The sequence below is a fragment of the Trichosurus vulpecula genome, chromosome 2, assembly GCF_011100635.1.
Source record: "Trichosurus vulpecula isolate mTriVul1 chromosome 2, mTriVul1.pri, whole genome shotgun sequence".
In the NCBI taxonomy this organism is placed as follows: domain Eukaryota; kingdom Metazoa; phylum Chordata; class Mammalia; order Diprotodontia; family Phalangeridae; genus Trichosurus; species Trichosurus vulpecula.
Genome location: NC_050574.1, coordinates 44,263,845 through 44,291,565, shown reverse-complemented (window position 1 = coordinate 44,291,565; position 27,721 = coordinate 44,263,845). Strand labels below are relative to the sequence as shown.

Sequence of the window (27,721 nt, the reverse complement as noted above, 5' to 3'; positions counted from 1 at the left end):
TGTTCTGTGGTGGTTAGCCACTGTCTCACAAATATGTGCCTTTCGTTACAAGGATTGTACAAGTGAGCATGAGCGTGGGACAGAAAAGGTCAGATTTAGCTAAAAATTAGAAGAAAAATGAACTCAAAAATATACTCACCAGTGAAGCTGAGTTAGTAGCATCATATTTGTACCTGAAGGACCTCATGGGATCATTGTACACCCACTAAAAGCTATTGGCATTTAAGCTGAAATCTCCCAGAGGGAAGGGACCAGGTCTTCCCCAGTCACTCTATATAGACAAACAAGCACTTACAGAGTGCTTTTTGATGAGAGGACACTGTGATTTCGAGAAGGAAAAGGGCAGCAAGAATTCCCTATTACCTAACCCAGCCATAGACTTTACTGAGGCATATGTCTACCTCTTTCCCATCAAAGAAGCAGAAAAACACAGGCAGTAAGTAAATTTTCATCTTTTCCTCCTCCCCTCCCCCCAAGCTTGTCCTAAATTATTATCTTTTTTTAGCAGAGCGAAGCTAACTGATGAGTTATCTCTTCCTCTCCTGTAGATATTGCCAATAGTGCTCGTTTACTTTTATCATGGTGGCGTAGTATCGCCTGGTGACAGAAGAGGTCACTCTTAGCATTGCCATCCATTGTAAATGGCTGTGACAAGATGAAGGAAGTAGGGTGTGTGGAGTAGTGGGTTGGCCATGTTGGTGCCATTGAGCAGTCCAACGCTTCATTAAGCCCAGTGGGTGTCAAATGCCACTCTCCAGTCATTTTCTTTTCATAGTTGGGACATCCAGGTTCAGAACCTCCGACAACCATCTGGCCCAGTCTTTTTCCCCATTGCCAGTTTTAAATAATTTGCCCCTTTTCCCAACCTTCCAGGGCATGGTCCACAGGCAGATGGGGAAATTGTGCCATCACCTAGGTATGCTAAACATTAATGAATGATCCTTGCTCCCCATTAATGGACTCTGGCTCCACACATCGTCCCTTCCTTCGAGTGACTCTTCGGTTACGGTGAAATTTGGCATAGCAGCGGAGCCCTGTGCAAAGTAAACAACAGAAGAGTGAAGGAGGTGGCCATCTGTCCTGGGGGAAGAGAAAGGCTCTGTGTGTGCATACACAGCCTTTAAGTATGCACACACATGTGTATTCTCAATGACTTTTAAAGTCTATTCTACCTCAAAATCTAGGATTCTATGAGTTCCTCTATAAGCACTGGGATATATGTCTGTTCTCTCCAAAGTTACTAACAATTTCTTAACTGCCAAATCTTACGGTCTTTTCTCAATGTTCATCTTCTTGACCTCTCTGCAGCCTTTGACGTTGTCGATCACCCTCTTCTCCTTGACACTCTCTTCTCTCTAGGCTTCTGTGACACAAGTCTCTCCTGGTTCTCCTAATTATTCCCAGTCTCCTTTGCTGGATCTTTACTTAGGTCCATAACTGTGAGGGTCCCCCAGGGCTCTATCCCAGGACCTCTCCAAGTCTTCTCTCTCTATACTGTCTAACTTGGAGATCTCATCATTTCTGATGAGTTTAATTACCATCTCCATGCTCACGATTCTCAAATCTACTTATTCAGACCTAACTTCTCTGCTGACCTCCACTCTGACATCCCCAACTGCCCATTAGACATCTCCAACTGGATGTCCTGTAGACACCTTTAAGCTCAGCAAGTCCAAAACTGAACTCATCCTCTTTCCCCCTAAACCTTCCCCTCTTCCATATTAAGGGTACCACCATGCTCTAGTCACCCACACTTACAACCTGGGTATCATCTTTGACACTTTACTCTCTCTGGTCCCCTATATCCAATCTGTTACCAAGGCCTGTTCATTTTGCTTTTGTAACATCACTCTCATATACCCTTCTCTGACCTGCCACCATCTTGGTGCAGGAGCTCATCACCTTATAACTGGACCATTGCAATAACCTACTGGTTGGTCTCCCTGCCACAAGTGTCTCCCTACTTTAATTGATGTTCTGTTCAATTGCCAAAATGATCTTCCTAATTACAGGTCTGACCATGTCACCACCTGCCCCCCCCCCACCTCCATTCAATCAACTCCAGTGGTTCTCTATTACCTCCAGGATCAGATATAAAATTTTCTGGCATTCAAAGTCCTTCACGATTTCCATCTCTCCTATCTCCAGTCTTCCTATACCTTACCCCTCCCCCTCACCATGTACTCTTTGATCTAAGGACACGGCCTCGTGGCTATCCTCTACACAAAACACACCATCCTCCAACTCTGGCCATTTTCACCGGCTGTCCCCCATGCCACCAATGCTCTCCCTCCTCATCTCTGCCTCCACCTCCCAGCTTCCCTGGCTTCCTTCCAATCTAAGCCTAAATCCTACCATCTACAGGAAGCCTTTCCTGATTCCCCCTTAAATTTTAATGCTTTCCTCTCTTGCTTATATCCAATGTATCCTGTATCCAATTTATCTGTGCATGGTTGTTTGCCCTCTGTCTCTCCCATTAGACCATAATCTCGTTGAGAGCAGAGACTATCTATTGCTTTTAATTGTATCAGCAACCCCCATAGCACAGTGCCTGGCACATAGTAGGCACTTAATAAATGCTTGTTGACTGACTGATATGTGGAAGCTATTTACTCATATTGTCAATGAAAACAAATGTCTGGTTTTTTTTACCCTGTCCTGGCCACCAAATGTCTTTTCTACCAGACTTTCTGACTTCAAGACAAGGTTCCTATATTCAGGACATGAGAGATTGTTTGTAAGTAGCTAGGAGCCCAACTATCTTTTTATAGATTGCTATTTAGGGGTGATGTATACTGATTTCTCAGAGCCTATCTGCTTTTCCTCCTTATTTTAGTGACAGACCCTCGGGGAAACTACTCCAGGTTTAGCATGTAACTTAGCTGTCTCAAAGATTAGTACCCTGAACTAATTTTTTTTCTTGAAATATAACCCCACTTTGGCAAAGAATTGGAAATTTAGGGGATGTGAATCAAGTGGGGAATGCCTGAATAAGTTGTGGTATATGATTGTTAAGGAATATTATTGTGCTATAAGAAATGACAATTAGGATGCTCTCAGAAAAAACCTGGGAAAGCTTACATGAACTGATGCAAACTGATATGAGCAGAACCAGGAGAAGGCTGTATATAGCATTAAATATTGTACAATGATCAACAGTGAATGACTTAGCTATTCTCAGAAATACAATGACCCAAGATACTTCAAGAGGACTTACAATGAAAATGCTATCCAGCATCCACCAGAGAAAGAACTGATGGAGTCTGAATGCAGACTTAAGCATACTTTTTTGATTTTCCTTATTTTTGTCGTTGTGTTGTTTTGGCCTGTGTTTTCTTTCACAACAGGACTAGTACAGAAAAATGTTTTGCATGACTGTGCATGTATAACCTCTATCAAATTGCTTGCCTTCTCAATGAGGGGGTAGGAGAGGGAGGGAGAGAGATCATTTGGAACTCAGAATTTTTAAAAAATGAATGCTAAAACTGTTTTACATGTAACTGGGGGGAAAAATAAGATGTTAAATGAAAAGAAACAACCACAAAAAAAAAAAGAAACACAACCCCACTCCCAGGGAGGAGGCAGGGGCTTAGGTCATGTGGGACTGACTTCAAAGGGATTAACTGAGCAGATGGAGCCTTGGAAGCAGGCAGGTGGCCGGAGGGCTGCAATGTGGCCTCTCTGGGCACCCCACATGCAAGAGGAGGTAGAACCACCTGCAACCTGCTGGCTCTGCCTTGATCTTGCCTGTTGCTGCTGCTTCCAAATAGACAACAAAAGGGTGGGTTTTTTATACCAGTAAAATGGTGTTGATCACTCTTTATAACAGGAGTAACAAGTACAATAGCTGGAAATAATAATGATGATAGCTAATATTTACGTAGTACCCACCATGTGCTGGGCACTGTACTAAGAGCCTTACATATGTTATTTCATTTGATTCTCATAACAACGCCTGGAAGGTAAGTGCCATTAGTATCCCCATTTTACAGGTAGGGAAACTGAGGCAAACAGAGGTTAAGTGACTTGCTCAGGGTTACACTAAGGCCCTGACTCCTCCCTGGGGGAAATGGGGTTATGTTTCAGGGAAAAAAAAGTAGTGAAGGGTACTAATCCTTGAGACAGCTAAGTCAAGCTAAACCTGGAGTTGTTTTCCTGAGGGTCTGTCACTAAGATAAGGAGGAAAAGCAGCAGGTTTAACAGGCCAGATTTGAACTCAAGCCTTGCCAGGGCAGCTAGATATAGCAGTGGATAGAGCGCCAGCACCGGGCCTGAAGTCAGTATGACCTGAGTTCAAATCCAGCCTCAGATGCTTATTATCTGTATGACCTTGGACAGGTCACTTCACCCTGTTTGCCTCAGTTTCCTCATATGTAAAACGAGTTGGAGAAGGAAATGGCAAACCACTCTAGAGTATCTCTGCCAAGAAAACCCCAAATGGGGTTATGGAGAGTTGGACATGATTGAAATGAGTTAATGACAGCGTCCTGACTCCAGTCTCAGCACTCTATCCACCCTGCCACCTAGCTACAAAGGACATTAGACACAGTTGATTAATTTATTACCATGATAGCACTTTTTTTCAAAACTAGATTTGGACTTAATTTGCATGGGGAACTCTCAGTGAGGAAACTCTCTCTACCAATGCCACTTCTTCTGCATCTCATTAGTCTCTCATGTGCTATGTGAGGCAGTTGCTATTACGATCTCCATTTTTCAAGTGAGGAAATGGGGCCCAGAGAACTTAAATGACCTGCCCAGGGTCACATAGCTAGCAAGTGACAGAGTCAGGAGTCGAACTCAGGTCTTCCTGACTCCATCCAGGAGTGCTCTATCCACTTTGCCACTTAGCCTGATGACGACAGATAAGTCTGAACAAAGCTGAACGATGTGTGCATGGAGAGAGATGGGAAGTGGGGGCGGGGGTGAGAATCATGTTTTGGCCCTTCATGGTTGTGGGATCTTTTTGTAGTAAGGGAAGATGAGGTTTCTCTATCCCTTAGAGTGACCTTCCATGGCCAAAGCATGCAGCAACCCTGCTTTGGGTGTCCTGCCTTTGGGGGATAGTCCTCCTTGAACTCATCAAGGCTGGTCCTTGGGGAACTATCTCTCATGGGAGCCAGACTCAAAGCCTTTCCAGACCCTACCAGACAGCGTGAGCTCAGCAAATAGAACCTTCAAGAATATGGGGTCACCTGGGAACAAGGCATCAAAGCTCTTTAGTGGGGAGATGATCCTCATGAAGACCTGAGTTCAAATCTTGTCTCAGACACTCACTAGCTGGGTGATAGCTTCAAGCCTCAGTTTTTAACATCTGTGAAATGGGGATAATAGTAGTACTTACCTCACAGGGGATCAAACAAGATTATGGATACAAAATGCTTTATAAACCTTAGCTATAAAGTGCTACATAAATAAATATGAGCTATTATTACCAAATATAGTCATTGGCCAAGATGGTTCTGTCATCTGACTTAAAATTCATTGCTCTTTCCACCACCATATATGTAACTAGGGGTTCACTAAAAACCCATCTCCTTAGGGAGACTTAGGAGCCTGAGATTGAAAGATCTCCTCGAGGGACAGGGGAAAAGGTGGGGGATTTCTATCTGGGAGGTGATGGAGAAGAAATGGAAGCACACCGAAGGGCTTTGGGGAGCCATGGTTATGGTAGGTCATGGTTATTATGGTGTGTGGTGTCAGAGTGGGGGTTCCCTGGCCCTTGCCACAGCCTGCATTTCCTGTAGCAAAGCAACAGAGACACTGGGGAGAAGGCAAAGCTGTTGTATGGAGCTGCACCCATCACACTGCCAAGAACACAGTGGGTGATTCCTATTTGGCTCCTCTGTTTTCTTCCTGTTCCTTCTTTCTCTCAAAGGAGTCATGAGTTTTTAAAAGAAACCAGTTTCTCTAACTTCTAAACATATTCCCCCTCCTAACTTTCTCTAACTCAAAGGATTCTTAAAATGTGGTCCAGGGACCCCTGTGGGTCACTGAGACCTTTTCAGGGGATCAGTGAGATCAAAATTATTTTTATAATAATACTAAGACCCTTTAAATTTTGAATACAGCAAATATTGGCAGATAGAACCCACATAAATAAAAACTCTTTGGGGAGGGGTGGTCCTGAAGATTGTAAAGGGATCCTGAGACCAGAAAGTTTGAGAACCACTGCTCTAAGATATTGTTCACTGTCCTTGTATGTCCTGGGGAAGAATGTAAAAGGAGCTGGGAGATTCTATGGCTCATGGAGTACTTGGGTATACAAATGTGGGCATGTGCACACCCACACACAACCTCCCTACCCCCATTTGACATTCTTCCTATCTCATTGGCGCATCCGACTGATGTCTTAACACAAACCACAGGGATCTTATTGATAAATATTTGTATTACTTCCCACAATCAAGGAAAAGATTAATCTGGATCAATGACCAGGCAGAGCCTCAACTATGAATTTATAATAAGTACTGGGAAGAGACAGAGGAAGCTCTTTGAGCCTGAGGCCCTTAGATAAATTTTCTCCCCTAAAGGAGGCTCAAGAAGCCTCATTCTTTACTCCCAGTCCCCCAAAGGGAGAGGAGAGGACATAGGCCAAGGAAAACTTCTCAACCATGGGACAGATAAAAGGGAGAGCTAGGAAATACCATGGGGGTTCCAAGAAGGAATGGCAGCTGGCTTTCCTGATAAACTCAATATCTCCAACTTCTTTTCTAAGGACATGTAGATTTTTACATTCCTCACCCCCAAAATACAATATTCAGAAGTCTCTAGTCTGGGCTCCATCCTTGATCCCCCGTAGCATCCCCCTACAAGTCTCTCACTTAGGAACTAGGTATAAGTGGAAAATCATTTTTGTTGAATTCCTCCCAGTTCTTTAGAGCCCAGCTCCTACTCTCCAGGAAGCCTCCTCTCATTATCCCAAGGAATCATCACTTCACATAGATGCTTATTGGGCAATGTTATGCTTTCGTAGTATATTAAAGTTGTAAAAACACTTTACATCTATTATCTCATTGGGACCCCCACCACTGGGTGAGTTAAGGACCCATTTTACAAGTGAGGAGTAAGGGAAATGGAGGGGTTTAGTGATTAATAAAAACAGTAACAATGTTAATTAGCATTTCCATAGCACTTGAAGGTTTACAAAGAGCTTTATAATTATTTTCTAATTTTCTTCTCACAACTACTCTGGGAGGTAGGGGCTCTTATTATCCCCATTTTATAATTAGAGAAACAGGTTAAGTGACTTGCCCAGGGACATACATCTAGTAAGCATCTGAAGCAGGATCTGAACTCAGGTCTTCCACTGAACTACCTACCTGTCCATCTTATCTCACTAGATTCTTCTAGTTGAATGAGTTAAGGACTAATTTTACAAATGAGGAATCTGAGAATCAGATAGAAATAATAATAGTAATGTATAAATGTTGTAAAGTTTGCAAAGTACTTTACATAGGCTATCTTGTTTGTAGGTGCTATTATGATCTTCAATTTAAAGATAAAGAAACTGAGGCAGACAGATGAGGAATGACTTACCCAGGGTCATACAGCTAATAACTGGCAAAGGTAGCATTTGAACCCAGATCTTCCTAACTTCCAAGTCTACCAACCAACCAATCAATCAGTCGATGAATCAATGAGCATTCATTAAGTGTCTACAAGGAGCCAGATGAAAATGAAGCCATCTCTGTCCTCAAGAATCTTACATTCTAACAATATGTACAAATGGAATTAAATGTTAAATCTATCCATTCTCCCACGATGCCTCCCAAAGTCCTGGTTATGAGAAAGCAGTATGAGAAATAAAGGCCTCCTGGTTCCCTCCCCATCTTATACCAAAGGGAGCAGCAAAAGAAGTAGGCTAGAGAGAACTCACCTTCCATGCACATGCAGTCATCAAAACATTTGTTATTAAGGCCCCGGTTATGAGGTTTGCAGAGATGTTCCCGTAAGTCACAGCAAGACCCTGCCAAGATATCAAGCGTGGTCAGACACACCGGGCAGAACACCTCTCCTTGCTCTCCCCCAAGGGACTGTCCCCCTTTAAAGGGAATCCATCATCTCCATGTCAGGGAGGCAGCCCTGGAAGAGAGGAGTGTATGGGCCAGCTGGTCTGGAGAGGCAGCATGCTGGGCTCACTGATGGATGTCACCAGAGGCTCCCTCCAGGGAGGGCCAAGATGCCCAGCTGCCGGAGGCTGCTTATTGATCACTGAGGAAGAACAAACTGCATGTGACCCTCTCCAGGAGAGAATTGGCAGGTCCAGCAGAAGTGTAGAATTTTATATCTACAGAGCATCTCAGAGATTATCTAATACATCCCTCCTTGATTTAATAACCATAATAGTTAGCATTTACATAGTGCCTAAAAGTTTATAAAACACTTTACAAATGTTATCTCACTTTATCTTTACAACCTGGGATGTTGGGTGCTATTATTATCCCAATTTTACAGATGAAAAAGCCAAGGCAGCCAGAGGTGAAATGACAAACCCAAGGTCACAGAGTTAGAAAGGGTCTGAGGCTAAATTTGAACTCAGGTCTTCCTGACTCCAGATCTGGTGCTCCACAAAGAAACTGAGGGCCAAGACAGACAGCTAAAGGACGTGTCTACCTGCAATATCAGCTGTACTGGTAGGACAGCCAAACTGGTTTTAATGGCATCCTGAGAGCTTTTTGGCATCACAATTCCATAGACGTTAAGAGTTGCTTTACGGTTTTAAAAATGTCTTCCTCTCTTAGGCTCAATATTCTCATCTGTAAAATGGACTAATAATAGCTCGTACCTTCAGGGTTATTGTGAAAATCAAATGAGATCACCTCCGTGAAGCACATTGCAAAGAGCTACATAAATGCTAGCTGGTATTAACACAAGTGCAATGCATGGCCAGTCTCTGCCACCTCTGTGCCTGTCCTCATACCTCTCCCATAACTAGGATATCTCTCTCTTCCCTTCAACCACCACCACCTCTTGAAGTTCCCCCCTTCCCTCAAGGTCCATCAAAGATCTCCCCATTTCCACGAAGCCCTCTGGTTTCCCCCTGCCAAGTAAAGACAAGCTTTCTCCCCTTAAATTTTGCATCATTTTTTTTGGCAAGCCACCTCCTTTCCCCTAATGATCTGCCTTGTCAAGGGGAAGAGGAGAGGTCTAGTGAGCTCCCCGTAACTGGAGGTTTTCAAGAAGAGACTGAACAGTCCCTTGTGGGGATATTGTAAAGGGATTCTTGGTCAGGTAGGAGTTGGACTCCATGGCCCCTTCTGACCCTAAGATTCTGTGATTCCATTAACTCATCCTCCCTTGTATCATGGTTGATCTGGGGCTGGTCCTCTGCTTCTCCTAAACCCCATTAGATGATAAATAGGCAGGGTCCATGTCATAGCTATCTCTGCATCCTCAACCCATAACATGCACTCCAAATAAATGTTGGTTGAATTGATCAAACTGGGTAGAAAGTGAAAAAAAGAATCAGTCAACCAGTTGTTTGGTTTCCATGACACCAAAACCCTTTTGAATCCAGCCCCACCCCCGCCATGTGACAAGCAGGAACAATTTGTCACAGAAAACAGCTGTCAAATTTGCTTTGTGACGGGCTTGACAGCCACCATAGTCAAACAGGTGGCGGCATAAACACAGGCTTCATTCATTGCTCCCTGAAGATCTGTTGCCTGGGCGACAGGATGAGGGCAGAATGTGGCCCCACTCATCTCACACAGGAAGTAGTCAGGAGAGGAAATCCAGACTCCAGACAGAGGCCGTCCCTAGTTTTGCTGTCCTTAGTGGAGCATGGGCCCTCCTCGGCAGGCTTGAGAACCATCTCCCTCTTCCCCTCTCCGCCTTGTTCCCTACAGAAGATTCCCTGGTGTGATGGAGAGGGAGTACCTGGGAGACAGTCAAGGTGATGGTCACAGGGTTCCTCTCTAGTTGCTGAGGTTTCGTTGCCGTAGCCTGGGCTTTTACTCTGATGTTTCTCTGAAAAGGAGAACATTCAGTGTGAGAAAGCTGATAGACAGATCCCTCTCTTTCCCCCTCCATCCCTGGCAGGCTGCTGCCCAGAGTGTGGGGGACTGGCATCCCCCAGTCCTGTCCCAGGTTCATCTTCATGCTTGCCATGGGACTCTGGGGATTGTTAGGGCTGGCTGGGAGAATCCCAGAATGGCAGAATGTGAGAGGTAGAAGGGACCTTGGTGGTCATCAAGTCTGATGAAAGGATTCCCTGCATCACATACCTGGACCTTAGAGAAAGCCAGTTATAGACACAGAGGATTGAGGGCTGGGAGGACCTTTAGAGGTTAGTGTGTCCAATCATCTCATTTGATAGAGAAGTAAAGTGAGGTCTAGACACATTCTTGGATGTTATAGGTTGTCTCCCTGCCTGTAGTAGAGGGGAATCAGGGAGGTAGTTTATTAATCTCTAGGAAACTCTGAGAGGATTTTTTGTGATATGGTTAGGTAGTGATATAACATTAAGACTCTCATGCTTCTGCAATTAACATTTCTATGCAGTGAAAAGGTGGATTCTTTCAATTCTGAACTGTGGGCAACTTGGATCATTGGCCTTGAATCAATCAAGCATTAAATGCCTGTGGAGGGGCAGGTACTGGATATATGGAGATAAAAGGGAAGCTATTCCTGCCCTCAAGGAGCTTCTATTTTATCAGGGAGATAACAGGTGTATACACACACACACATAGATATGTATATGTATGTATAAAAATAAATACAGGATAGTTTGGGGGTGGAGGATGAAGAAGCTGAGCTTTGAAGGAAATGAGAGATTCTAAGAGGTAGGAGTATGAAAGGAGGGTGTTCCAGATGTGGGGCACAGCCTATAACAAAAGTGTGGAAAACATAATTTCTATCGATTTCAATATATTTCTGTACTATACATTATATTGCATTACAGTCCCAAATAGCACTATTTCTAGGCAGCTAAATGACTCAGTAGATAGAGTACTGGGACTGGAATCAGGAAGATCCAAGTTCAAATCCTGCCTCAGACACTGCCTAGCTCTATGACCCTGTGAAAGTCACTTCACCACTGCTTTCCTCAGTTTTCCCATCCATAAAATGGAGATAATAAATAGCACCTCCTTCCCAGGATCCAGCGAGATAATATTTGTAAAATGCTTTTCAAACCTTAAATTTTTATATAAATGCCAGGTATTCCATGGTGTATTAAAGAGACATGCTATGTCTTGAGTCATAGATTGACTTAGACAGACCTCAGTAGTCAGTGTAGAAAAATTTTTAAATGAGCCACAGAAACCAGCTAGAAAATATATAAGATAGAGGTACTATTTGTTTCTGATTTCAAGATCTGAGTCATTTTGTAGGACTGTGACAGGTGGTAGACTGAAAAGAACAGTAGATTTGGAGCAAGAATCTAGCTGGGTTCAAATCCTGGTTCTGCCACTTACAAGTGACCTTGGGGAAGTCGCTTCCCTCTCTTGTCCTGAGTTTTCTCAATCTCCCAGGGTCTCAGTTTTCTCCTCTGTAAAATAAGGGTGTTGGACTGGATGGCCTCTGAGGCCCATTCTAGCTCTAATCCTTAGGAATGGATCTGAAAGACTAGCAAACAGAAGATGGATCAGACTTGTCCTGATTGGCCCAGTAGAACTAGGGGCAGCAGGCAGAGGTTACAGAAAGTAGGTTTTCCGCTTGATATTAGGAAGAACATTCCTCATGATTGGAGCTGCTCCTTAGTGGAACAGGATGCCCTCCAAGTAGAGCTTAGACGGCTTCTCCAAGTAGAGTTTGGACAGTTGTCAGGGATGCTAGAGAGGCTAGGTTCATGGCCTTTGAGGTCCCTTCCAACTTAGAGATTATGCAATTCTGTGAATCAGATTCCCCTCTTCTCGCCCCAAGGCCTAGCAGAGGAAAAAAGCACAGGTGAAGTTGTACCAGGGATGAGTCGTGAGGAGGAAGGGCAGGGAAGACGTACCTTTCTTCTTAGCAGAGGGCCACATGTCAGGTTTTAAGTCTTCATAATCAGTCCAGTCAAACAAAGCCATGTCCAGGGTGGGCATCACATCTCCATCAGGCCTGATCCGAGCCTGGAGAAGACAAGGTGGAAAGATCAATAAGTTATATTGGTTAAAAAAAATCAGAATTACTGGAAAGACTTGCATGGACTGATGTAAAGTGAAATGTACTGTGGATGATCAGCTGTGAATGACTAAGCTATTCTCAGAAATACAACGATCTGAGACAATTTTGAAGGACTTATGATGAAAAATGCTATCCATCCCCAGAGAAAGAACTGATGTTTCTGAATACAGATTGAAGCATACTTTTTTAAAACTTTGTTTATTTTTCTTGAGTTTTTTTGGTCTATATTTTCTTTCATGACATGACAATTATGGATGTGTTCTGCATGACTACACATGTCTAGCCTATACTTGTCTTCTCAATGAAGGGGTATAACAGTAAGGCAATAAACACAACATCAGTGATAATCATGAATATGCCTATGTAGTTCTAGATCTCAAGGTATGAAAGACTCTCCAAAAAGAAGGTAAAAGAAGTATAACATTTATTTAGACACCAGAAAATCCTATCCCATAACCAAATGTTCAGCTCCCACAGCCAGTCAGCCCACTTTATCACAACAGCAAGGAACTTAAAATACCATATAATAGCCTGGAGCCTCGCCATCTCAAAACTTCTCTGGCCCCCTGCTGGGGTCTTCCCCAAAGCAAACTCACATTACAGCTAAGTTAGCCTGTTCTAACAATCATGAGGGCAGCCATTGGCAGCCATAACATCTTTCTCTCTCAGCATTTTCTGTGACATAACTTCCTTTTCCTGTCAGGAAGCTCCTCCCACCACATGTAACTTGGGCTTCCTGTGATGTAAGCAGGTCATATGGCCCATTAATGGGTGGGAAAGATCTTCAAATCTAATTGCTACTATAAGGGGTGGGTTGGGGAGGGAGGAAGGAAGGAAGAGAATTTGGAACTCAAAACTTTTAAAACACATGTTAAAAATTGTTTTTACATGTAATTGGAGAAAAATAAAATGCTAAATTAAAAAACAACAGCAACAAAAAATCAGAATTAGAGAAACCAAGGGCTATAAAGGAGGGACTCTTTTACTTTATTAATATTTTGATGGTCTAGTATTTATTACTATAATATTATTAATATAGCAAATATTATTTTATTATATTATATATAATAAATACAATCACTATATTAACACTCTATTAATTTACTTTACTCTATTAATTAAGCATCTCAGACCAAAGAGGTATCCTTTTGGCTAACGTGGTTCACTCTGGACCGCACTTCTAGGATTTCTGCAGCCATGAGGAGTTAGTTATTCATTGGTCAGGGTACCTGATGTCTAAATGTGGTAACGCCACTGGATTATGTTGATTACAAAGTGAATTATTAGTTAATATTTATGAGGAGTAGCCACATCTCACTCCCTTCCTTTAGACTATGGATTCTCAACATACTTTTGTCTCATGGATCCCTTGGACTGTGTCTGGTGAAGCCTTTGGACCCCTTCACAGAATAATGTTTTTAAATACTTAAGATAAAACACATAGAGATTACAAAGGAAAATAATTATTTTGAAATACCTTGAAATTTTAACAATCAACTCAAGCAGGTTGGAGCTGGCTCCAGCATACTCCTTTAATATTGTCCAAACTGATCTCTGTGATCTTTAGTAATACCTCTTTGGGTCCCTTCTTTCATCAAAAAGGAGGAATGTTCTGATGGACTGAGGAGACCCAGGTTCTAGTCTTGGCTCTGTAACCAACTAGTGGTGTGACCTTGGGTAAGTCAATTCCTGTCTCTATTAATATTTTAATAAAATATAAAAAACCCAAGTGTTCAGGCCCCAAATGATGAAATCTTGCCTTAGATCTTGATGGAGACTGCCCAGGACTCTGAACCCAAGAGCTCCAGGAAAGGCAGGTCTCCTAGACCACTTAACCCTACTGTCCAGTCAGCCCCTGCAGCCAAGGAATCAACTGCTTCTACAGGTGTCATATCCCTTGCCTCCTCACCTCCTGAAGCCACAGAAAAGAAAGTGTTTGTCACCGAAGTCCTTGGCAAGGCCAAGGGGCTCAATGTCAAAAATGGATATGGTTTTATCAGTGGGAATGATGTTAAAGAAGAGACATCACTATTTGCTTTTCTTGTCTGTAGTTTGCATTGTATAAATTTGTTCCCATGTTGTCTTCCCCAATAGACTGTAAGCTCCTTGAGGTCAGACCTCATTTTGTATCCCCAGCGCTTAGCACAGGGCTCGATACCTAGTAAGGGCTTAAAAAATGTTTGTTGGTTGATTGCTTTGCTGCTTCCCCCCAAGGACCATGGGCCCTTTCCATCTGTCTTACAGCCAAAACCTGTGTTTTTTCTCCCTATTAGAACCTGAGCTCCTTGAGACACATTGGTCATCTAGCCCAGCCTCCTCTTTTTACAGATGAGAGGCATTCACTTCCATGCCCTCTTTTTACAGAGGAGAAACTGACTTGCAGAGACAGGAACTGACTTGCTCAAGGTAACACCAGTCGTCTGTGAGAGAGGCGAGACTAGAACCCAGGTCTCCTCATTTCAGATTATTCCTCCTTCTTGATCAAAGAAGGGGCCCAAAGAAGCAAAGGGACTTACTAAAGGTCACACAGGTCATTCTAGATCATGTTAAAGCAATGTGCTGGAGCCAGCTCCCACCTGCGTGAGCTGATTGTTTAATTTTCAGTATGAACATTTACACTTCAGAAATCAGCAAATGCTGCAAATTGGGGCTTGATTTATTGTTTTATTGATTTCTAGGCTTAAGAAAATGATGGACAAAATGTTAATAAAGCAAACTGAACTTTAAAAAATGTGTGTTGTGTATAAATTTTTTGAGAGCTGGTTGTTAAACATTTACCAGCACACTCCTGGATTTAATGCTCCTACCATGTGAGACAGACTTCCTTTGGATGCCCTATGGGCGTTAGTACTACTGTAGCTCAGAATCCTTGAATTTAAGTGACCCACTAGCCTCAGCCTCCCCAGGGTCAGAGATTACAAGTATGGACTGCAGCATTCAGCTTTAATTCTTTCATTTTACAGATGTTCAGTTGTATTCAACTCTCCATCACTCCATTTGGGGTTTTCTTGGCAAAGATCCTAGAGTGATTTGCCATTTCCTTCTCCAGCTCATTTTACAGATGAGGAAACTGAGGCAAACAGGGTTAAGTGACTTGTCTAAGGTCACACAGCTAGTAAGTGTTTAAGGTCAGATTTGAACTCAGGTCTTCTCAATCCCAGGCCCGGCGCTCTATCCACCGCACACTCAGCCACCCTCTTTTTACAGAGGACAGGCTAAATGACTTGCTTGAGGTTACATAAGTCATAAGCAGCAGAACCAGAATTCAAACTCAAGTCCCACGACTTCAGTATTTTTTCCACCAGATGTGTGCAAACAAAGCTTTCCTCTGCCTGGCAGTCAGTTGCTTGATCTTTTATGCAGAGAATAGTAAAACAACCTTCAGTCCTTCCTTAGGTTCCTGAGAAACAGAGACCCTGGAGTCTTGCCCTTCTCTTTCTGATGCTGGGATCCAGGATCAGTTTCCCTTCCCTAATACTCTTCCCTGCTTCCTTTTAGAACAGAAGTCCCTTAAGAATCTGGGGAAGCCCATGGATCCTTTCTTAGAATCATGTTTTTAAATATATAAAATAAAACATAGGTTATTGTAATGGAAACCAATTATATTGAAATTCAACAATCAAAATAGATATTTTTGAAGGTTCATAGAGCCCAGGTTAAAAACCCCTATTATGTTCCACGTTTCTGAGACCTGGTTTCTAACCCTGGCTCTGTTACTGACAAGCAATGTGACCCTGGGCAAGTCCCTTCTCTCCTCTGTACCTGGGTTTCCTCCTCCTCCTAGGCATTCAGGTGGTACAGGAGATAGAGCCCTAGTCCTGGAGCCAGAAGTCCTTAATTCAAATCTAGCTTCAGACATTCACTTAGTTGTGTGACCCTGCGCACAGTCTGCCTCAGTTTCCTTATATTCAAGATGGGGATAATAATAGCACCAGGATTCTTGGGAGGATAAAAATGAGATATTTGTAAAGTGCTTTGCAAACTTCAAGCAAGATAAAATGCTAGTCATTATTGTTATGATTAAAATGAAGGAGTGGAACTGAATACTCCCTCAGGGCACTACCATCTTGTGGGTCTCGGGTTCCTTACCAGGGGCCGAGGGGATGTAACAGGCAGGACTGGTGATTCTTCAGTGGATGCGGCTGTCTCAAATGTGGTCAAGAACAGGATGGTGGGGGCGAGGCTGGTGGATGATTCTTCCATTGGGCCACTGGGGGCCAGGTCCTCAGAGAATTCCACCTTCTTGATCAAAGAGCTGGGCTTTGGATCCAGACTTCTACCTATCAAAGGGGACAGTGATACCGGAGTCATTTAAGGACCCTGTTTCCATGCTACAATGACTGGTCAGGGCCAATTAGGTAACCTCTATAGAGATCACAGAAACTCAGGACTGGAAGGGACCTCAGAGGAGTCTAGTCCAACCTGACCCAGAGAAATGATTTCCTCTATGCCTTAGCCAATGAGTGGTCATCCAGCCTGTTTTGAGCTAGGGAGGGCACATGGAAGGGAGAGGAAATGAAGACTTTGAGGAAGGCTGTAGCAGAGAGAGAGAGAGAGAGACAGAGAGAGAGAGACAGAGAGAGAGAGACAGAGACACAGAGAGAGAGAGACAGAGAGGAGGAGGAGGAAGAAGAAGAAGAAGAAGAAGAAGAAGAAGAAGAAGAAGGAGGAGGAGGAGGAGGAGGAGGAGGAGGAGGAGGAGGAGGAGGAGGAGGAGGAGGAGAAGGAGAAGGAGAAGAAAAGAGAGAGGAAAAGAGAGGGAGGACAGAGAGAGAGAGAGAGAGAGAGAGTGCGTGTGTGTGTGTGTGTGTGTGTGTGTGTGTGTGTGTGTGTGAGACTCATAGGCACTGGTGGGGAGGGGGTAATGTAGCTGGGTGGGGTCTTATTTTCAAAAAAGATGAAGAGCAGGTAACCGTATCCTTAGGTCTTTTTCTCAAGTTAAAAAGGTCTTTGGCTTCAACAACCAGACAATAGAATTAGTTTGGAGAACCTAGCCTAAAATTGTGAAATGTCACAATGTGGGAGGGATCTCAGCACAGAATGTCAGAGCTAAAAAAAAAAAAAGAACATAGAATGTCAGGGCTGGGAGGGCCCTTAGAACACAGAATGCCAGGGCTGGGAGGGCCCTTAGAACACAGAATGCCAGGGTTGTGATGGGCCTTAGAACACAGAATGCCAGGGCTGGGAGGGGCCTTAGAACACAGAATGTCAGGGCTGGGAGGACACTTAGAACACGGAATGTCAGAGCTGGGAGGGCCCTTAGAACACAGGATGTCAGGGCTGGGAGGGCCCTTAGAACATAGAATGCCAGGGCTGGGAAAGGCCTTAGAACACAGAATGTCAGGGCTGGGAGGACACTTAGAACATGGAATGTCAGAGCTGGGAGGGCCCTTAGAACATAGGATGTCAAAGAACGTAGGAGAGATGTTAGACATAATATAGTCTCTTCATCTTCCAGAAAAGAAAACTGAGGCCTAAAGAGATAACATGATTTGTCTAGGGTCTCCCCTTCCCCTTGATCCAGGAGCAAAGCCCACCTGTGCTGCAGCCCCTCCCCACCCAGCCACACTGCCCCTACTTTAGTTTTATCCTGCTTTAGTGTCCTTGATTTCTGTGATGGAATTATTATAGTTGACAGATGGAGTAAATTAAATTACAATGACTGGCAGAGGAAGATTGCAGAAGCAAAACTCCCTTCTCCCCAGAGTTTAGCTCAATGCCTGGAACATAGTCAGCACTTAAACATTTGTGGCCTTCCTGAGCAGCCTGGTATCGATGGTAGTGTGGATTCTGAGGCATCAGCTTTGGGAGGTACCTTAGTACCATCTAGTCAAGCTATCTTCCCTTCTTCTCTCCCTCCTTCCCTTCTTTCTTTCTTTCTTTCTTTCTTTCTTTCTTTCTTTCTTTCTTTCTTTCTTTCTTTCTTTCTTTCTTTCTTTCTTTCTTTCTTTCTTTCTTTTTCTTTCTTTCTTTCTTTCTTTCTTTCTTTCTTTCTTTCTTTCTTTCTTTCTTTCTTTCTTTCTTTCTTTCTTTCTTTCTTCCTTCCTCCCTTCCTTCCTTCCTCCCTCCCTCCCTTCCTCTATTCCTCCCTCCCTTCTTCCTTCTTTCTTTCATTCTTTCCTTCCTTCTTCTCTCTCTCTCTTTCTTTCTCTCTCCTTTCTCATTTTACAAGTGAAGAAACTGAGGCCAGCACCCCCAGTTCTTCTCAAATGCTCAGTACCAAAATCAACTGTTTCTAAGACCAGTTCAATACAGAAACTGCCCCAGACTGAGATTCCAAGCTGCAGAAAATCCCAGGCTTGGCTCAGCTTGGCAAACTGGAATCATTTCAGGATGCCAGGTAGAGAGAATTGGTTTGGGGGAGGGTGGGCCGCAGACTCTCCATCCTCCCTGTGTGATTTGCATTTTCTCATTCCACCAGTAGATCTTGTCCGGCTGTGCACGGAGGGTGATACCAAAGACATCTGTCTGTTGTCACACTTGAAGACATCTGGGGGGTGGGGAAACCCATCTTTTGTTGCAAAAGCATTGAGAGTTGTTTGGCAAGAGGCCTGTCTGAAGCCTGGTGAATTCAGCTGCTTTGGGGCAGGAAACCCCCTTTCCTGGAAAAGAGCTGAGTGACACCTCCCTCTGTGGCCAGATGCGTCTATAAGCAGCACACAGAACAAGGCCTAGTTAGTATTTTATCTATTGGTGTGGCGGAGTGAAATGAGCGCTGGATTTAGGGTCGGGAGGATCTGGGTTCAAATCTTGCCTTTGTTGCCTAAGTGACCTTGGGCAAGTCTCTCCTCCAGGTCTCGGGTTTCCCCATCTGAAAACTGAAGGAATTTGGATAGCCGGATCCCCTAGTAGTTTATAGTTTCCAGCAGGCAGATGAAGGACCCACACATGAAAGCCAGATTAATAATAGTTAGCATTTACATAATGCTTTAAAGTTTATAAAGTGCTTTACATGTGTTAATTTATTAGATTTTCACAACCTTGGGAGTTAGATGCTAAATATTATCCCTCATTTTCCAGCTTTAGAAACTGAGGCATGGGGCAGCTAGGTGGCTGAGTGAGTACAGCACCAACCCTGGAGTCAGGAGGACCTGAGTTCAAAGCCAGCCTCAGACACTTGACACACTAGCTGGGTGACCTTGGGCAGGTCACTTAACCCCAATTGCCTTCCCCCCTCCAAAAAAAACCAAAAAAAAAAAAACAAAAACAAGAAACTGAGGCAGACAGAGGTTAAGAGACTAGTCACAAAGCTAGTAAGTCTCTGGGGCAGGATTCAAACTCATATCTTCCTGAATCCAGGCCCAGTGCTCTATCTACTGAGCCACCGAGAAGCCCAGCTGGAGTTAGGAAAGTCCTTGGTTAAACCCTCCCTCTAGTGATACGATCCTGGAGAAGTCATTTTCTGAGCATCACTCTTCTCATCTGTAACAGGGATGATATCATTTTTCTTTAATCTTAATATTTCTCCTTTGTTGATTATCTCTGATTTATTCTGTACATTTCTTATTTGTACATGGTTGTTTATACGTTGTCTCTCCCATCAGACTGGGAACTTCCTAAGGGCAAGGTCTGTATCTTGGCTTTCTGTGTCTCCCTAACATGTAGCATAGAACCTGGCACATGGTAGGTGCTTAATAGATGCTTGTTCCCTTCCCTCTCTCCCCTCTCTGCCATGAGGTATAATAGAAAGAAAAATTCATTTGGCCTCAGTGGCCCCCAGCTCAGATCGGACTCCAATATTAACTATCGATAAATCAATAAGCATTTATTAAATGCCTACCATGGATTGGGGACATGCTAGGGTGCTGGTCTCTACCAGCAACGCCCTGTATGATCCTGGCCAAGTGACTCACCGTCCTGGAGTCTCAGTTTATCTGTAAAGTGAACAAAGGGTGTGGAGACCAGGCCCCAGGATCACCTGAAGGAACTGAAGATGTTTATCCTGGAGAAAGGCAAACCTGGGAGCCAGGGATTGGGGAGGGGGAAGGGAAGGAGAGCCATTTTCAAGTCTAGCTACTCTATGGAAAAGGGATCAAGGGATTAAGACTTGTTCTGTTGAGAGACCCCATAGGGCAGAACTCGGAACAATGGGGGAAGGGTGCCAAGAGCTAGATATAGGCTTGACAGCAAGAAAAATTTCCTAAAAATTATTGTCGTTCTGTCAGTCTGACTCTTCATGACCTCATTTGGGGTTTTCTTGGCAAAGATACTTGGAGTGGTTTGCCATTTCCTTCTCCAGCTCATTTTACAGATGAGGAAACCGAGGCAAACAAGGTTAAATGACTTGCCCAGGGTCATACAGCTAGGAAGTGTCTGAGGATGGATTTGAACTTGGGTCTTCCTGACTCCAGGCCAGGTGCTCTATCCACAGTGCCACCGAGCTGCCCCTCCAAAAACCCTGACTTTTCAAAAGTCAAATGAGGAGCCCCACGAGGTAGGAGCTCCCTTCATCGGAGATCTTAAAAGGTATGAAGCAAGGTAAACTTAGATGTGGGAGGAACATCCATGATCATTTAATCCAACCTCCTCATTTTATAGATGAGGAAACTAGCAAGACTAGCTATAGCTAACTACCCGGGGGGGGGGGGTGGCACATGACTTGACCAAGGTGACAGGGAGAACTGGGATTTGAACCCAAGCCCCCTGAATCAAAATCAAGCATCTCTTGTTCTGGCACAGTTTGGAATAATTGGCCTTTAAGGTCCCTTCTGCCTCTCAGATTCTGGGATTCTATGGATGGGTTAAACAAGATCAGAGAGGGTTAACCATTCTTGGTGTCCTCTACCCCTTCAGTAGTCTGGGGAGGCCTAGGGACCCCTTCTTAGAAGGACCCTTTTAAATGCATACATTAAAAGCTGCATAGGATTACAAAGGCTAGTGACAACAAAGATGTCATTTTTCCCCCATCTAAGTTCACAGACCCCGTGAAATCAAGCCATGATCTATAGACCCCTAGGTCAAGAAGACCTGAATTAGATGACCTTTAAGGCCCCATCTCCCTCTCAATACTATGAGCTTTTATTTACCCATCCAATACATATACTCTCTCTCTTTCTCTCTGTCTCTCTCTTGTCTCTGTGTGTGTGTGTATCGCTCTCTCCCTTTCTCTCCCTCTGTGTCTGTCTGTCTCTCCTCTGTTTTTTCCTCTCTGTCTCTTCCCCTTGCTTTCTCACTCTCTCCCTTCCCCCTTCTCTCCTCCCCTCTGTCTCTGTCTCTCTCCCCCTCCCCTCCCCCCTTCTCTGTCTGTCTCTCTGTCTCCTCTCTCTCTTTCTCATCTCTCTTTATCTTTGCTCTCTCTGTCTCTGTCTCTGTGTCTCTCTGTCTCTATTGCTCTCTCTCTGTCTCTCTGTCTCTATTGCTCTCTCTCTCTGTCTCTCTGTCTCTGTCTGTCTCTGTCTCTGTGTTTCTGTCTCTGTCTCTATGTCTCTGTCTCTGTCCTTCTCTCTCCCTCCTCTCTCACTCCCTCCCTCTCTCTCCTTCTCTTCTCTTCTCTCTCTCTCCTTCTCTCTCTCTCTCTCTCTCTCTCTCTCTCTCTCTCTCTCTCTCTCTCTCTGTCTGATACCTCGATGTTGCTTCCCTCTGTCCCTCCGTCGCTTGTGTTCTCTGGCGTGTTTCCTCCCTCTTTCAAACTGATTGTCCCTCTCAGGGTAGGGGAACTCAAAGCCCAGAAACACATCCTTATCCTGCATCAGGCCAGCGGGGCTGTGGCCTGCCAGCATCTCATCTCCAGCAGGTAGCATCCCGGGCAGCCGGGAGGTGCCAGCTGGATCTGGCACGTGGTCCCTGCTCTTCTTGGTTAGTCCGTGTCTCCGTGTGTGCCGGGGCCGGGGCTGCCACAGCTCTGGGCTCCGCCGGTTGATGTTATTCTCTGGGACGTTGCTTTCCTTAGGAGCAGACTCCAGAGCCCCTGTGAAGCTTGAATGTGTGAGGACCAGGATCCAGAGGAGAAGCACCGGGGAGAAGCAGCTGGCAGGGGCTGCCATGGCCCTTGGCCCCTGCAAGATCAATAGAATACACACTGAGTCGGAGGTCTTCAATCAGCAAATATCTGCTGTGCACCTAGTATGTGCCAGGCAGCTCTCTAAGATCCTAAATTATATCTATATCTATCTCTATCTCTATCTCTATATCTATCTCTATCTCTATCTCTGTCTCTATCTCTATCTCTATCTCTATCTCTATCTCTATCTCTATCTCTATCTCTATCTCTATCTCTATATCTATCTATATCTGTATCTGTATCTGTATCTGTATCTATATCTATATCTATATATCTATATCTATCTCTATCTCTATCTATATCCATATCTACATCTACATATCTATATCTACATCTACATCTGTATCTATCAGTCTATCTATCTATCCTCCATCTCTCAGCTCCAGACATTTTCACTGGTTGTGCCTCATGCCTAGATTTCTCTCCCTCCTTATTTCTTGGCTTCCCTGGCTCACATCAAGTCCCAGCTAAAGCCCCATCTTCTACACGATGTCTTTTCTGGTTGCCCCTTAAGTCTAATGCCATTATTCTGTTGATTACGTCCAATTTATTCTGTGTGCAGCTTGTCTGTACATAGTCACTTGCATGTAGACTCACTTGTTAGACTGTAAGCCCCTTGAGGGCAGGGACTAATTTTTGCCCTTTTTTGTATCCCTAGAACTTGGCACAGAGCCTGGCACTTAATAAGTGTTTATTGACTTATTGATTGATCTGGAATGGTAGAGAGAGTTTCCTCACATGGATGTCCACGTACCAATGAAATTAAAGGTTTGGTTCACCAAAAAAAAAAAAAAGGTTCCAGGCACTGTACAATTCCTAAATCTATGATCCCCTGTGTAAGCTTGGACAAGTCCTTTAACATGTCTGGGCCTCAGTTTCCTCATCTGAAAAATGCACCAGCTTGTTGGTCTGGTGGATAGAGCATTGGGCGTGAAGTCAGAAAGACCTGAGTTTAAATCCTTACTCAGACACTTACTAGCTGTGTGACCCTGGGCAAGTCACCTTCTCTGCCTCAATTTTCCCATCTGTAAAAATGGGGATAATAACACCACCTACCCTCCCAGGGTTGTTGTGAGGCTCCCACAATATCTGTAAAGTTATTCGCAAAGTTCTATAAATGCTAGAAATTATGATTAAAATGGGAGGGGGTGTGGATCCAAGGGTTTTTGAGGTCTTTTGTAAGCTTCAAATCTATTCTCCTATGTGTAATCTTGGGAAAGTCATGTAACCTCTGGGGTCTCAGTTTTCTTGTCTGTAAAATAGGAGGATAGGGATGGAGGTTGGACTCTGTGGTTTTTAGGGTCTCTTTCAGCTCTAAATCTTTGATTCTTCCTGGATGACTGATGCTTCCCATACATTGCAAAAGACTCAGGAAGAGGAGGAGCCAACACAGGGGCTTCATGGGGAGGAGGCTGCCTACTGGGAAGTCCCATCTGGAGTGACCAGGCTACAATGTTTGGTGCATTATCCTCCCCCACCTCTATTCCCCTCTTCCTGCCCCCTCCATTCTTATTGTCACCAAACAAGTACAGCATAGGGTTAGCTTGACATGATTGAATTTTGATGACCTCCCTGGGGCCCACCATGCATTGCATTTCTCTCTCAAAGGCGCTTACTCAATCTTTTTTTTCCCTGATTTGTTGCAATATAATTGTTCAGGATCCAGGCTAGATTAGCTGGCCTGGAAATCCAAGTAACTCTATTTTTCTCCCCAGTCCTCCTATCCCTGATCCTATGACCCACTCCCTCTTTACCCCAACATTCGAGCATTTCCACCCAATATGCTCATAGGAGCCCTACTTCTTTGAGCAGTGCCTTTGGACCAATAATCAGAGTCTTTAGATTCTTAATTATTATTTTTAGAAACACTAATGATTGCCATTAATAATCACTAGTAATTTTTATATCATATATATAAATCCACTAATAATAATGAACATTTATATACCTTTCTATAAAAATGCTTTATGTCTACGAGATGTCCCAAAAGTCTTAGTGCAGATTTAAGCTACAATCTTCAAAACTTCACCAAGACTTTTGGGATACCCTGCATCATCAATTTTGATCTGTAAGATAACTCAGCAATTTTAGGATGATTCTAGCTATCCCAAAATGGGATGGACTGTATTCTGAGTTAATGGGCTCCTTCTTAATGGTGGGATGGTGGTGGTCACATGTCCAGTTTGTTGTAGAAGGGATTTTTTTTCTGTATTTATTCGGTTCTGATTCTTCGAAATCCTGGGGACACAAAGACAGAGCCAGTGAGTCTCTGTCTTCAAGTAGCTTTTGGTCTCCTGTGGGGGATGACTACATGTAAACAGATCTGTGGGTACAATGGAATTTGGGGGTGAGAGAGGGCAAGTAGGAGAGTCAGGAAAGGATTCTCCTAGGAGGTGGCACCTGGGTCGAACCTTGGAAGAACCCGGGTATTAGGAGCTGGAGAAAAGGAGGGAGCATATTCCCGACCTGGAGGCCAGCCTGTAAAAGGGCGTGGGAGACGGATCACTGAGCTTGGGGAATGATGATCAGGCCAGTATGGCTGTAGAAATATGAGATAAACCTGGACAGAGAGGCTGGAATCAGACTGAGAGAACTTGAGGAATTTGGATTTTGTCCTTGAGGTATTTGGGAACCCCTGAAGATCCTTGAGGAAGAGAGGGGCATCATGAAACTGGACTTTGGGAAGATAATTTTGGCAGCTTTGTGGAGAAGAAAAGAAAAGAAAGCTGGGAGTGGGGAAGAGACTTCCCCAGGGTCACACAGCTGGGGAGTACCAGAGACAGGATTTGTACCCATATTCACTTCTTGAGTTCTTTCTAGCTGCTACCACTCACCCAATGGGGAGTCTCAACAAATATGGGTCAAGTGCTTTCCGAAGTGGAAATCTGATTTCACATCAGACACACTTTCTATTATATCGGGTTGTCTTTTGGAGTCTAAGTCTGGAAATTGGTGGGGAGGGGGTACATTCTCCCAAGCCCGGAACAGGTAGTGTGGATGCATCGCCCTTCCAACCCAAAGGCATTCTGTGCTGTGTAGAGCCTGGAGCAACACCTTCTTACCTGTCCTTTCCTCCCATCCTTCCCACGGCCATCTCCTTGTTCAACAGTAATCTTGCCGGCCTGCCGCCTCCTCTCCCTCTCTTTGTGTCAGGACTGAAAGGCGGCAGGCTGTGGTACAGCCTTTTCCATGTCCCCTATTATGTGGGCTCCCTCATTATTCAGCACTGAGCCTTTGGATGCCGGAGGAATGTATATCACTGGGGAGGGGCTTGGGAAAGCTCCCCTCTTCACCCCTAACATATCCACTTAGCCCCTCGCTCCCTTCTTGGTTAACCTCAGTTGCTCCTAGCACATGAAGGGGATCCTGCAGCGTTAGCATTAGCTTGAGTCTCCCTTCCTTTCCTTGTCTCCTTCTAGTCTGACATAAACCACTGAGGGAACAAGGCCAGGCCACTCTTAACAAAATAATCTCCCTTCTGTACTGGAGGGGGGCAAAAGAATCTTCGAATATCTTAGCCACAAAGACTAGAAATTGTTTAAGCCAATCCCCTCATTTATAGAGGAGGTACCCCTAGAGGGGCAAGGACACGAATTTCATGGGTGAAGGGAGGTTCAAACCCAGGCTTCCTAAAGCTGAGCTATGCCATGCTGTTTCAGTTAGCTTCTCTGGTTTCATAAGTATCCTGGCACAGTTACTCTGGCTGGGAAAAGATTTGTAGACTGATGAACTATGGAGGGGGTGGTGTTTGCAAGGCTCTTCACACCCAGGGCAGCTGTAAATCCATGGGAGCACAATTTCCAAGGAAAGATGGCAACCCACCACTGAGTGATGGAGAAGTCTGGCAAGCAGCCTTAGAAAATGGGGGAATAGATCATAGCATCAGAGAGCTAGGGCTGAAAGGGCCTTGAAGAGCCTCTAGATGCCAACCCGTTCTTTTACAAATGGGGAAACTGAGGCTCAAGGACACAATAGAATGGATCGGAGCCAGGATTCAAACCAAGTCCTGAGTTCAAATGTCACCACTGACACAATCTGTCAGCAAGATTTGAACTCAGGTCCTCTGACTCCACAGCCAATATTTCCTCCATTATACCACATTTCCTCTGGGGTTTGGGCTGGATGATCTCTTCCAGCTCTGTTTCCAGCACCCTATGAACTAGATAGAGACTAGAGGAAGCCAGAGTTGCTCGGGAGCCTAGCAACCAGGGACAGAATGTAAAGGGGAGGAGGTGTCAGAAAAATGAATGATTTCGCTCTCATTCTCCCCTCTGCCTCCCCCTGTGCCAGTCACAGCTACAGCTTCAGACCTGCATGAGACAGCATCATATGCAAAAGAGGATAATTAATCAACCCTGGCGCCCAGCTTTGATTCCTCAATAGACCCCTCCCCCTCTCCAATCTCTCCATTCAGGGCCCGCCCATGGTAAGGGTCAGGGGACAAGAGGGGCGCCGGCCTCCCCGACAGACAACTTGTGGCGCCATGGCTGAATGCTTTCACCAGGCTCCCCGTGGCAGCTGTCACCCAGAGGAGTCAGTCAGGCTGGCCCACCCGGAGGACCCCTGCACCACCGAGACCCCGGGCTTGCTGAACGGGGGACAGATGGTGGGTCCTCGCTGCACGGGTGGTGAGGCATGGTGGGATTAGGGTGGGCCAGGGTCAGGATGGATTGGATCTGGGATTTTCTGAAGCAGCCGAAGATTTGGGATCTGTCAGCTGGACACACACCTAGCTGTGGGAACTTGGGCAAGGGAAGAAGGAAAGGAATAAACATTCATGTAACACCTACTATATAACATATAACATGCCAAGCACTGTGCTAGGCACTTTACAGTTATGATCTTATTTAATCCACACAACCTGGCAAGGTAGATGCTGTTATTATTGTGTTTTTACATTTGGGGAAACAGAGGCAGACAGAATGGCTTTCCTAGAGTCACACGGCTAGTAAGTACCTGAAACAGGATTCAAACTCAGGGCTTCCTGACTCTAGGCCAGCTGCACCACCTAGTTTCAAGTCCCTAAACCTTACTGTACCTCAGTTTCCCCATCTGTAAAAAGAAGAGGTTGGATGACATTATTCCTAAAGCTCCTTCCGGCTTGAATGGAATTGGATTCTAGGAGGCTATAAACTTCCTCGCAGAATATAAAGTTCCTGAGTCTTGGTATTTCAGTGCCTAACATAGAAGGCACTTATATAATAAATGTTTGTGGTATAGAACGGTATTTCCTGAACCATTACAATAATTCACTTCGATCGAGTGCAGTGGAAAGAGAACTGGATTTGAGGACCTAGGTTCAAATCCCATCCTTGCTACTTAGGACTTAGTGGACCTAGGGTGAGTCATTTCATCTCTGGGCCTGCTTCCTTATTTGTGAACTGAGGGGATTGGCTGGACTAGGTGACCTCTAAATTTCATGATCCTATGCTTCTTTCTTCCTAATCATTCTGTGAGGAAGGGAGGGCAAGGTTTAAACAACCCCATTTTGCAGATAAAGAAACTGAGGCCCAGAGCCATCAAGAGAATTGCACAGGGCCACACTAGTAAGTGGTAGTGACTGAAGTCCGAGACCTAGAGACTCCAAACCTAGTGTTTCCTTCCCCGACC

General features: G+C 44.5%; 1 protein-coding gene across 1 annotated transcript; it reads right to left on the bottom strand.

Annotated features, from left to right (window-relative positions):
- Nucleotides 1-541: 541 nt before the first annotated feature.
- On the bottom strand, nucleotides 542-22,094 carry DRAXIN (dorsal inhibitory axon guidance protein). The gene is made up of 6 exons (XM_036746324.1): nucleotides 21,674-22,094; nucleotides 16,201-16,391; nucleotides 11,945-12,056; nucleotides 9,883-9,972; nucleotides 7,880-7,969; nucleotides 542-1,034 (listed from the first exon to the last, which is right to left on the bottom strand). The coding sequence occupies exons 1-6, from the start codon at nucleotides 22,092-22,094 to the stop codon at nucleotides 922-924; spliced, it is 1,017 nt and encodes a 338-aa protein (XP_036602219.1). The 3' UTR covers nucleotides 542-921.
- Nucleotides 22,095-27,721: the final 5,627 nt, after the last annotated feature.